Source organism: Ursus americanus, chromosome 34 (assembly GCF_024610735.1).
Source record: "Ursus americanus isolate L20-20 chromosome 34, mUrsAme1.1.p, whole genome shotgun sequence".
In the NCBI taxonomy this organism is placed as follows: Eukaryota; Metazoa; Chordata; class Mammalia; order Carnivora; family Ursidae; genus Ursus; species Ursus americanus.
This window is the reverse complement of record NC_142160.1, coordinates 8,439,350-8,452,168: the sequence shown is the minus strand read 5'-3', so window position 1 is coordinate 8,452,168 and position 12,819 is coordinate 8,439,350. Positions and strand designations below refer to the sequence as shown.

Sequence of the window (12,819 nt, the reverse complement as noted above, 5' to 3'; positions counted from 1 at the left end):
GAACGGTCCGGATCCAGAGACAAAAGGCTGAAACCACTATTCCGTGCAGAAACTTCTTGAACAATAAGTGTTGCTTAACCACTATAATCTATCACAAGGAAAGAAAGGATTGGGATGAGTGTCTAATGTGTCATGCACTCTCAGTGGGCCACTCTGGGGAAAGAATACTATATATTGGAGCACCTAGAAACAACTCTAATTTGTAAAAGCCCCCAGCCTTACCTAAGCACGCCTCACATGGGTGTTTAATTAACAAGCACACAGGGAGAGATTTAACGTGTTAGCGTGACAGTGCTCTTACCTCTTATTATTTCTGGGGAAAACTTGCTGCTGATCTTGGGCTTGTGACATACACCTTTTTTTTTTTTTTTTAAATCTTAACACACGTGCATTCTGTTTGCTGACATTGGCAAAGTGGACATCTTGCTCAGTTTGTTTTGAAATAATGTGCTTACACTCTGCCGTGCTCATTCAGGGCCTTTGCCAAAGTTCTAATTCCAGCCACAGCGATTCCCGATTTTCTCTGAGGCGTGACATAAGCAATAAAACAGGCTGTGTTACAATAGTTCAAGATAATGGAATATGGCTTTTCCAAGGGAGGTGATAGTGACTGGTAGATTTCCTTCTTTACCACGTGGGTGTGTAGATGACCTTTCACCCGAGGGAGGAAGCAGCACCCTGCATGCAGAGTAAAGGTGTCCCCGTCTGTTCCTTTAGCACATCAAAGAAAAAAGACAAGACAGCCTGGAGTGGGCCTTTTCTTTTCTTAAAGCCTTTTTTTGGGGTAGATAATGGCTAATATATTGGGTTTTTGTTTTTGTTTTTATTCTGATGGTGTTTTGTTGAAGGAGAAGGGAGAATGAATTTTTTTTTTTTGGTCATTTCTTATAAGATATGGAAGTAAGCGACAGTATCCTGTGTTTCCTGTCATTTTATTTAACTCCAATTAAGAACAATTGAGAAAAAATTCAGAATTAATGAATTGTGTAAACATTGAATTTTACTACTTTTAAGGAGATCGATAACTTGGACTGCTCGCAAATCAAGCATTTATCAGCATTTCCAGGCAGCGAGCGTCTTGCCTGGGGTGTCTGTCCTGCAGGTGTAGTCACTCCATAATCAGTAGCATTCATTTGCATAGGATTACTCCATTTTTTTAGGCCTTTTAAAACAATTTGTTCTCTGAAGTAGGTTAAACACGGCCTGTGCGTTTTCATTTATTCCCTTAACTTTCTGAGCAAGCCATTTTTCATGAAGAGCCTAGTAATGAACTTCAGCTCAGTCCTGGTCATTCACCCGGTTTCAGAAGAGCAGGGCTTCTGGCTTTCTCGCTCCCAGGTACCAGGGGCAGAGCTAGACAGCAGGACCTTTGGTTCTGCAGAAGCTGGAACGGGGCCCCTCATGAGGTGACACAGGTTACAATTCCTCTTTCTTTTCCGCATTCTCTCAGAAACCACGACTTTGCAATAGTTGTTGGGGGGGTTGTTATTTGGGGGTTGAAGGTTCTTAGTTGCAAATGGCAAAATGACAAATGACAACTCTACCAGATTTATGTAAGAAGGGAATATATTCATAGGATATTGGGTAGTTCATCGGATCTCCAGGCAGCGTGGAGAGCATGTTTGAGCCTAAGGCCGTGCTCTGCTGTATGGCTGGTCAGCGAGGCCGTGGCTGACACGGGGCATCGGCAAGGGCTCGGCACGGCTGGTCCCTGTGCTCAGCCCTCCCTCCAGCATGCCTGTTGCTCCCGGCTTCCCCGAGCCTCGGGCTCCGAATTCCAAGCCTTGGCGAGGGCGTCCAGTTGATGGAGCTGAGGTCTTGCACAGGCACCCTCGGTGCAAGGGAGGCTGGTGTTTTAGTTTCTTTAGTAGGAGGTGACTTCCCACTTCCTGCCAGGACTCATAGGTGGCGAACTTCCCAATCACAGGAAAAGGTTTCAGGTGCTGGGCAGCCGAAAGGCTGAGAAGCATCCAGCACAGAATTAGGAGGCGGTCTTAACACCAGGCGGTGCCGTGTGTTTGTTTCTCCTTTCTAGCCCATCGATGAAAGCAGTCAGATGAGTGACCTGCCCGTCAAAGTGACTCACACAGAAACTGGCAAGGTCCTCTTTGGACCAGAAGCACCCAAAGCAAGTCAGCTGGACGCCTGGTTGGAAATGAATCCCGGGTATGGCACTGAAGCAGAAATTCCGGTGTCCAGTGTCATCTTAGATTTCTGTGGTCCATCCCCGTAAAATCTCAGAACCACAACATGACCTTCGCTGAAACGGTTAAAGTTTTTGCCTGCATTTGTCATTTGTACATAGAACACGCTAAGTGGGTCATGTGCGTATATGTTGTTTTATAATTTAAAAGAATTAAGCCCCGTCTCCTTCCCACTCCTTTCCCTGCAGTTACGAGGTTGCCCCCCGATCCGACAGTGAAGAGAGCGATTCTGATTACGAGGAGGAGGTATGTGGACACCTCTGTTGGTGCGGCGTACGTGGGAAGCCCCTGTGTCTGGCTGTCACTACGTCCTCCGGGGCTGGCCTCGGGGTGACCTCTGGAGCTGAGAATGCACCAGACCTGTGACGATGGTGTCTCGGAGTACAGTGACTGTGCCGGGGCTCCTGGCCAGTGGCGGGACTTGGAGAATTCTGAATTTATCTGAAACCAAGAGAAGAGAAGCTGGCATTGTATGGGAGGTGGTGGAAAGGTCTTCTGGGGAGAACTGGAGATGGGTTACTTTGGAAAGGCAGTGCCACCCCAAAGTTTCCGGCGTCCATTAGGCCTTAGCGTCTATTCGAAATTCTAAGTCTGGAAGCTTAATGAAAGGCCAACACAGACTTGGGGTTGATGAGGTTATTGATCCTCTTGGTTTCTCTTTAAATGTGATTCTTGTTTAAATCCCTTGGATATCCCCGTCACCCAAAGAGAAGCACATTTCTCAGTGTCTTGGAAGGAACGGTCAATAAATTTATCTAGAACCTAAAATGGTACTCTTGGATACTTTTAACAGAACTTAAGAAAGAGTAATAAAGGTTTTTTTTTTTTTTTGATCAACTACGAAATGCATTATAATTACAAAGAGAAGGATTTTCTTAAAAGAAGATTCTATCTCCTTTCTGAGAGCACTGTTAGTGGGTGGTCCTCAATTCTGTTTGCCAGCGTTGAGGAATCCTGGTTCAGAGAGCGCCCTGGCACAGAGGCCATAGACTGGGCGAAGCAGCCCTACCAATCCTATCGCTTACCAGAATTTTAAGACAATTGTGATTTTCTTCTATTTTGGGCCCCCCCCCCTTTTTTTCCTAAATTAATCTTCTGTGAACACTTGTTAACTTTTACAAAGAGGAGGAATAAAAAAAGTTATGTTTAAAAAAAAATACCAGTAAAAAACAGCTGCTTTGGGCTGCATGTGATTTATTTTTTACAGACCACTTTTACTCTGAGATCTTTGAAGCTTAAAGAAGCAATTTTTAAAATGTTTCTTGTTCAGTTGGTTGAATGGGTCCATAAGTGACCCACTGGAAGAATCTTGTCACTGGGTCAGAGAGCCAGGGAGGGACAGAGGGGCTGCTGAACCCACAGATGCCAGCCAGGCCTCACAGCCACAGACAGCTCTGGGCAGCTGGGGGTAGAATGAGCTCTGACCTGGGGGTCTATGAACCCGAGTCCCATCTCAGGTCTGCCACTTGTGGCGAGTCACGTCCCTGCTCAGAGCATCATTCCTCACCTGGAAAACTGAAGGAGCTGGACCGATTCCTCACCTCACTGCCCACACCCCACCCAGCATCTCAGTGATCCGTTATCATAGGTTTGATCGTTAGCATTCATATCACGTCAGTTCATATTTTTTCATTCAAGAGTTATGGGAAAGCATTATTCTCTTAAAACCTGCTTTTCAAGAAATTCCACGGGAGAATGTGGGCTTAGCTCTGAACACCAGTGGTTGGTCGTGGACATAATGACCACGTAGCGAAGCATTCCAGCTGATCAGCAGAACGTAGTACGCAGTTGAGAGGAGGAGGTAATGAGTCCTTTGCCAAGTTATTGACGGTTTTCATCGAAATATTCCGAGATCTGTGATGTGAAGTCGTCCCAGAGCAGTGTGTTCGCAAGCACCAGCCCCTCTACCTGGAGTGCGTGGGGGACAGCCAAGCCCCACTGGCATGATCTGGGAGTGTTTTTATGAGAAGGGCAGTAGTAAGCCTCTAAGTCTGGCTTTGGAGAGAAGACTGTAGAATGTTTCTAAGTGAGGGCAGGTACGGTGTGCCGGACTCTTTGATAACCCATAATAAATGTCCATCTGCTGTGACTTTTACATATTTATTCTTGGGGGCAAGGGTTCTAATGGATCCTCAGAGGGTTTCTTCTGTTCTCTTGCTCCGTGATTTAAACGAAAGTGGAATGGTGTGTGGCCTCGTTGAGGGAGGTGTTAAATTTACTTTCTCCCTTCATCATATTTACTCTGCAAAGCTGAATACCATTCAGTCTCTCTTCAGAAAATGCCGATCCTAGGGGCGCCTGGGTAGCGCAGTCGTTAAGCGTCTGCCTTCAGCTCAGGGCGTGATCCCGGCGTTCTGGGATCGAGCCCCACATCAGGCTCCTCTGCTGGGAGCCTGCTTCTTCCTCTCCCACTCCCCCTGCTTGTGTTCCCTCTCTCGCTGGCTGTCTTTCTGTCACATAAATAAATAAAATCTTAAAAAAAAAAAATGCCAATCCTAGAGACGCCCATGTTGAAATGGAATCCTCCCTGTGTCTGTGTTTCCTCCCAGGATGAGGAAGAAGAGTCCAGTCGGCAGGACACAGAAGAGAAAATACTTCTGGATCCAAACAGTGAAGAGGTTTCCGAGAAGGACGCCAAGCAGATTATTGAGTATGTATCGCTTAGTTTTCTCCCTTGTGAAAATGTGTGTCACCAGGATTGTGCTTCACAGATTTTCTTTCAGAAAACTTTGAGGAAGGAAGCCGACCACCTTCATGGCCACATTCCCCTTGAAACGCTGCCGTCAGAGGTCACCACCCCACTTGGGGTGCTCGGCTCCTTCCTTCCTCCTGGACCCCCACCTCCAGCTCAGGCTCACTCCTGAGCTTCTCACCCACCTTTGCACTTCACCCCAGACTGAGCTGATCCGGCTGGCCCAACTAGCTGCCTGCTTGGCGGCCTTCCCCACATCCCACAACGGCATCAGTACTCACCCAGGAACGTGCGTGAGAGATGCCGGACCCCCAGGTCCCCGCTGCCAGCCAGCCCCCCTCCCACGTGGTCTCCACAGCACCCCAGGACCCCTCAGCACCCCGTCCAAGGGCCAGCTCCATTCTTCATTCGGACCATTCTCCCTGTCAGCTCTTTGCTTGTGCGGCTCTAATCTTAAAACTTGGGGGAAATGATATGTAAAATAGAACATTTAAAAGTAATGAGATTTAAAAAAAAAAAAAAAGCAGAAACAGGCATTGTAATATTTTCTCCTTTCTTTTTTTTTTAAAGATTTTATTTATTTATTTGAGAGAGAGAGCACGAGCAGGGGGAGTGACAGGCAGAGCCAGCAGGGGGAGAGGCAGACTCCCTGCCGAGTAAGGAGCCCAATGCAGGACTCGATCCCAGGACCCGGGGACCATGACCTGAGTTGAAGGCAGAACGCTTAACCGACTGAGCCACCTGGGCGTCCACATTTTCTCCTTTGATTCCAGGGCTGCAGGCGCCACACTAGGAAACTTGGTATTCTGGGTCCACCGTGCCTCCTTCCCTGAAGGTTTAGAACCTCCTCCCCCAGTGGCTCCTCGCTGCCTGTGACGTTAAATACCAGCTCACTAGCAAGGCATGGGAAGCGGAAGCCAGCCTGTGTCTTTCCCGTCTCTTTGGTCATGTTGCTCCCTCCCTCACGTGCCCGGAAAGCTCTAGACGGTTCTGTGGGTAGGATTTATCTTTGCATCTGGAGAGCCCAGGACGCACTGCGCGGCCTCGAGGTCATCTGCAGGGGTACGGTTCATGCTCGCATCAGTCATTTGAGGTCAGGCGGGCCTGCAGGCAGGTCCTGACTCCACTACCCTTTACGTGGCCCAGGCACATGAATTAACCTCTAGCTTGCTGCCTTTCTGTGAGCGTTACTGGTCATGCACTTTAAGCAGAAGAGAGGTGATCAGTAAACCATGCTTACCGCGGCCGTGGTAGGTGAGCTGTGGATGATTCTCCGCTTCCTCTGTCTCAGGACGGCCAAGCAGGACGTAGACGATGAGTACAGCATGCAGTACAGTGCCAGGGGCTCGCAGTCCTACTACACGGTGGCCCATGCCATCTCCGAGCGGGTGGAGAAGCAGTCTGCCCTCCTCATTAATGGGACCCTGAAGCATTATCAGGTAACTGGCGGGGGGGGGGGGGGGTGTGCCTTCTTGGCAAGTCACAGCCCTTCGCCTCACTTGGGTTGGTATGTGTCTCGCACCTGCGTACGTGGATTGCTTAAGGAGTTTGATGCTGGTGAGGCCTTTGGGGTCACGTTGCTTGTAATACGGTGATTCTCTCTGGCGCCTGTAAGTCTTGCCTTAGGACGCTTCCATTTCACCATCTTACTAGGGCATACCCGTTTTCTCTTCCGTGCATTTAGGATTTTTGTGTTGTAAGAGATACGGGCTTAACATTTGGAATGGTTTTATTGTGAGTCTCCTCACAATGGAAAACCCAGCCACATTCTATGAGTAGAGGGAGCATCAGTGCCTCGTCTCGAAATAAATGAAGTATTTCTTCCAAAACTTCAAGGTTGGCTCTAGTTTAATGCCATGGAGTCAGCTTCTAGGAGCCGCTACCTACTACATGTATACTTTTTCTAAGACACAATCAAATGGTGAGCTTTGGTGAAACGTACACTGTAAACAGAACAGACATTTCATTTGACCTTTTGGAATAAGGTCAGCTCCTAACTTCTACCTCCTGCCACTTCGGTGTTTCCCAAAGTGTGTTCCTTGGAACACTTGCTTGATGAGGTATCCCTTAAAAAGAAAAAGAAAAATAGATCCATGGTCAAATAAATACGAGAAATACTATCGGTCGCAGGCAGGATTGCTGTATAATTTACTTTTGCAGATTCCGGTGCTTATGAGAATGAATAGGGGCCCTTGTTATTAATACCAGGCATAAGCCAGGACCATCCTGAGCCAACCAGACATATGGGCACCTTGGCAGTGACCCCTCCCGGTAATCCCTGTTGTGCATGAGCACATTCACAACTCTGCAAAAATAAGTGTGTGATCGATGACTGCATATCAGCGTCCTACAGTGAAATCACTTTGACTACCTATTTCCCAAATTTCTTGGTCCACCCAACTTTATGTTCATATATCCCCTATTAACATCCTGTAATTTAGGAAGTATGTGCTTAAAGTTCTCCCAACTTTGTGGACTCGGCTCCCCTAATCTCTTAACACCCAGCACTGTGCTGGCTGCCGCGACATGGGGGTGAAGGGTCCGGGGACTTCGGACCCTAAATCATTTCTAATGCCATGTTGATTTCCTCCTGCAATCCAACGCCTTTCTCATCACTTGTCCTTGCCGCCTTTCCAAACCTATCTCCCCCATTTCCATCTGTGACCTTCATGCCCCTCTTCCTCTCCTGGGCTGCTGTAGACTTCCTACCATGCCTCTGCGTCAGTCCCCTTCCGGGCTTTTCCTCCACCAACTTCCTCCTTCCTGGACTCTGACCGCCCGCATCGGACCGATGACATCCTTTCCATTTCTCACAAACCGATTCCAACTGTGGCTCAGTGCCCGCCTGGATCACCTTGTCCACAAGTAAACTTTCTGTCACCTGCTGCCTGACAGGTTTGTGTATTATTAATAGTTACGTAACCATGACATAGCAGGGGTCTTCCTGCTGCTTCCCCGGGAAAGCCACACACGTTTGGTTCGCTACCCAAACCCTCCAGTTCCATGGTCTGGGGAAACCCAAATCACCTCCCACCCATTTTTGTGAATTGTTCGTCTCCTCTGCTGCCAGTTTATGCTTCTGTTTCATCTGGGTTTAACATGAATCCAAAATTCAGCCCCTTTGCCTATTTTCATTAAAAAAAAAAAAAAAATCCGCCACCACTGTCCAGATGTTTCTGGCATTTAGTTGACTTTCCTAAAGGTCTGGTGGTCTCGGGGTCCTGTTGCAGGCCTGCAGCCCCTCCTGCCCCCCACTGTGATTTCCGGTCACTTCCCTTCTTCTCTGTCTTTGCCCGTTCCCTCGGAGCTCTTCCTGTTTCTCTCATCTCTTAGTGTTGCGGTCCTTCTGCAGAATCCTTTAGGATGATTTGGAGTCTTGTGTGGTACAAGGTACCCTAGGTGGCCTATGGAAGTATTTCTGCAGACCATTGCAGGGCTCTCCCTAGAAAATCTCTGCCCAATGCAATTGAGTATGTGCGCTGGAATGATTTTAAATAAGATTATATGTATTTACATGTACGCCGCGTCCTTTCAGCGCCTTCTTGGTGCATGTGGATATGTGAATGCCCTTTGTCTCCTCTCTGACTGCAAACTTCTGAAGGGAGCCATGCATTTTGCACAGCCCAACATCCATCTGCTGTACTTCCTTGCATGGTCCTTTGCACACAACAGTCACTTAGTAAATATTGAAAATAATTGAATTACTCACTTGGTTCTTACATAAAAGAAATTAAAATTAACATTTCCCTGAGCATAACTTCATTAGCAAGCTAAATTGACTTGAGCAGACATGCATATTTATATATTTGTATATTTATGTATATTCACTTCCATGTAATACGTAATATATAATATGTATAAATAGCTATATGTATTGTATATTTTATAATATATATTATATATATATAATATAATATAAATAAACAGATGTATGGAATTGCTCCTACCTTTTAAACCCAACATCTGTGCTATGGTAGCAGTATTGGTATTGGTGATTGGGAGAAGGGATTGGAACAATTTTGTATTCTCACCCCAGTCTTTCTTGTACTTAACACAGGAACTCCACAAAAAGCTGCGTCTCTGGTGCAGGGCTTTCGTACCTTAAAAATACATGGGACATGTTTCCAGGCAGTCGCCCTCCACTGCGCTGCCCGTGGGGAGCACCCGCATGGCGAGTTTCCATGCGAGGCCCCGGAGCTTCCGCTCCACCAGGAAGTGCCCTCCTGCGGGCCCAGCAGCGGCCCCGGCTCCCTGGTCAGCCGGCTTCCTCACGGAGGGGATCCCGCCCCGGGGGAGGCTCTTCATGGCCGAGAAGGCTGTGTCTAATGATCTCTGATCTGGGTGCCAAACCTGCCTTCTGGTTTGTTTGTCTCTAATCCTCACATTGGCTTTTTGTTCTTGGAGTGGTTGGAATGGATTTTAGTTTGGGTTTTCTTCATTTATAATAACTCTGGAATGTCATATACTGTGAAATGCTAAGTAGGGATGAGCAGCAAAGCTGCTTAAAATCCCACCAGTGCGCTGCAGCCCGTCATCTCTAAATCTGATTAACACTTAGCACCTGCCAAGCAGCGGGGCTGATTACAGGCTCGTATTTTACATTCTTTTTGTGTTGGTGCTTCCCCACGCTCCTACTGTGGGAAATCCAACATATAGCACCGAGGAGTTAAGAAGTCACAGCCTCACTTGAGTTGTATTAGTATTAATTACCTGTGCAGATCTTGGATAATTGAAGCAATTACTCTTCATTTCAGCTCCAGGGCCTGGAATGGATGGTTTCCCTGTATAATAACAATTTGAACGGGATCTTAGCTGATGAAATGGGGCTAGGGAAGACCATACAAACCATTGCACTCATCACTTATCTGATGGAGCACAAAAGACTCAATGGCCCCTATCTCATCATTGTTCCCCTTTCGTAAGTAAAGTCATTTATTCCGTACTTATCTTTCTGTAGGTTGTAGATGGCCCTATTAGTAGCTTGTCCTTGTTTTTCAAGTAAGGCAGCTTTGAGCATGTAGTGGGATCGCCAGGAGCATCTGATCTGGACTAACGTTTTCACTTCCCACCCCTGGCCTCTTTGAATGGCCATTTAAACACAGGACTGAGCGATTTTATCGGCCCTTAGCACCACCCCGTGGTCTACACCACCCGCACACCGCAGGGCTGTCTTATTTGTCACCTTAAGCAGCTTGAGGAGCAGAAAGGTTTCGATAATCTATTTTTTTAAAGATTTCTTGGATTTTTTTTTCCTTGTCCCATTTCCGAAAGGTTACATATATTCAAAAACTACGTCCTCTTAAATCTGCCTTGACAGTATCTCTTAAAACAGAGTCGAGATCACAATCGCACATGTCAATTTTGCATTAAACTGCCTTCAGAACGGGCAGTTTAACGGAGCGGTTTTGCTACCCTGCAAGGACCGGTCTTCCTGCTCTCCGCTCAGTTCCCAGAGCCTGGGTGGTTCTCGTTAGTCTTTTCCGGACTCTTCTGAGAGAAGGAATACCTGTTCAGAACGGCCCCCCTGGGAGTGGGGTGTCTCTGTCTGCGGGCGTCAGATCGCAGTTCTAGTCACTGAGACCTTTGTCTGTCTCGGTGCTAATACAGACTAATACAGACTTGGATCTGGCCAAACAAACAAACAAAAAGGATTCTGGTTCAGCATTTGCAAATTCTGTCTAAACGAGGACTGTTTGCAGACCTGCTAAATCTGTGTTACCCGAATCCGCAGTATTTAGACAGCCTTCGTATCGTATGTACGTTTCGAGGATATATTTGCTCTTCATCTATATTTTGCAAGTTCTGACTCCTATATTATGGGGAGGCTTTCAGGGATTTAAAAAAAAAGGCATTCCATATTTCTCCCCCTGCTCCCTCTTGACAGATTTATTTCATATTTTCATGTGCTTTTGTCATTTCTTTTTCCTGACTCAACTCTTCTGTGAACTTACATGGCTGTTTTTAAAGAGTCCCCAGATCGCTCTGGCAATTGCTGTTTTCAATATTGAAATTAAGGGTTTTTCCCCCCTCTATGTTTATGCATTTTTTTTATTTTTTTTTTTTCTTACGAGATTTCTTAGGAACTGACACACTTGTCATGCTTTGGGGCAGCTTATTTCCCACTTATCTCTTATTTCCACACCTTTCAAAGAAATACGTAGTTGAGATATTTTATATTCTCTCGCCCCTTTCAAGGTGAGGCCCGAGCGTGAATAAGAACATCTTTTTAACCACCGACTTTGATACAAATGTCTTTTTCTCTGTGTGTTTTCTTTTTTGTTCTCTAGGACTCTGTCTAACTGGACATATGAATTTGACAAATGGGCTCCTTCTGTGGTGAAAATTTCTTACAAGGTTTGGAATGCTGTATTTATATATAAATGTGGAAAAGCAAAAAATAGACCCTCTTTTTTTCCCCCTTCATTCCATATGCACATCTGTGAACTGTATTCGGTTGTAAAGTTTTGTCATGTGCATCATGTAGCAAACAGTGTGAGTTAATCATCCCAAGAAGATTACTGTAATAAACCGTAATTACTTTCAGATAGTGAAATGCAGAAGAAAATTGTTAATTATCATATTGCGAGGTTTCTGATGAGAGTAATACAAATGACAAATACCGCGCATTCCGCGCGCCGCCGCCGTGCCCGCTGTTGCTGCAAAGTTCGGCAATTACCCGGGCCACGGGCTGCCTGCTGCACGCTCCCGTAGAAATGGAGCCTTTCAGCCGAGCAGCGGGTTCTCGGCCACCTCGAGGTTGCTGTAATTTCCTTATCCGTCTTCCCCTCCCTCGGTTTTCAGGGGGAAAGCCTGCCTATGAGGGTCTGAAAAGTGTCCAGATGTGCGCGATTTCGCCAGGCACTTTCTTTGTGGATAATGGATCTGTATATGATAATGCATAGAGGTGTAATCCACAGTCACACGTCTGGGCTCCATTAAGCCATGAATAGTGAGACAAAATGCACACATTACTTCCATTGGGTAATATATATGTGTGTGTATTTCTTTCCATTCAGGGCACCCCTGCCATGCGTCGCTCCCTTGTCCCCCAGCTGCGGAGTGGCAAATTCAACGTCCTCCTGACTACTTACGAGTACATTATCAAAGACAAGCACATTCTTGCAAAGGTATGTTTTTTTAAAAAAAAGTTCTTTTACCTCTAATTACGGACCATTGCACTGGAGTGTAAAGTATTCCCCAAATTATACTCACTGGTATAATTTGATCATTAGATGGCTTTTCCCTCTCTCTCTCTCTTTCTCTCTCTTTCTTTCTCCCACTCCCTCCCTCTTTCTCTCTCTCAGAGTCAGATATATTTTGGGAATGGGTTTTAATTTTATGCATGCTTTTTTTTTGTTTCGTTTTGTTTTGTTTTGTTGGCATATGTCCTTGATCCTGGTTCTTTTACCTAGACTCTCATAGTTAATGAGTACATCTCTTAAAAAAATTCACCTGGGCTCCTTCTGCAACTCCTTATCTCTCCAGCGGCCCTGAACGTGCTTGTGGAAGAAATAATTGTTTTTGTTGCCCTGGGTTATTGACAGCAGCATGACTTCATTCCTCTTGTGCCTTTGTCTCTCCAAAGATGAGTAGGCACCTCTCCATATGGTCTTCTCCATGTGAACATTTGTCCAGAGTGCGGCTTTGGTGCTATTCCCGTGTTGGGTTTTTTCCCTGCTAAAATAATGGGCCATTGTTTGGAAGACTCTGGGCTGTTTCTGTGACTGTTCACTCGAAGCTGAGAAAGAGTTGTTTTCTACCTGTGACACGCATGTCTCCTAATTTGTACGTCCGAAGTTGTCCTTTAGCCAGAAAATAGAACATTGTTCTTTGATTTCTGTCGCCTTGCCTCCTAATATATTCATTCAGAATACCTTCTTTCATGGGACCAAACATGAAAACTTTATTTTTCTTCCTCCGGTA

General features: G+C 46.2%; 1 protein-coding gene across 9 annotated transcripts in view; it reads left to right on the top strand.

Annotated features, from left to right (window-relative positions):
• The window catches only part of SMARCA2 (SWI/SNF related BAF chromatin remodeling complex subunit ATPase 2), a 170,231-nt gene that overhangs the window by 53,081 nt on the left and 104,331 nt on the right, over positions 1 to 12,819 (top strand). For all 9 annotated transcript variants that reach the window (XM_045772431.2, XM_045772420.2, XM_045772427.2 and 6 more), the window contains 7 exons: positions 2,036 to 2,166; positions 2,393 to 2,450; positions 4,754 to 4,854; positions 6,188 to 6,335; positions 9,651 to 9,814; positions 11,184 to 11,250; positions 11,913 to 12,023. In XM_045772431.2, the coding sequence (XP_045628387.2) occupies positions 2,036 to 2,166; positions 2,393 to 2,450; positions 4,754 to 4,854; positions 6,188 to 6,335; positions 9,651 to 9,814; positions 11,184 to 11,250; positions 11,913 to 12,023 (780 nt within the window). The remainder of the gene's footprint in view (positions 1 to 2,035; positions 2,167 to 2,392; positions 2,451 to 4,753; positions 4,855 to 6,187; positions 6,336 to 9,650; positions 9,815 to 11,183; positions 11,251 to 11,912; positions 12,024 to 12,819) is intronic.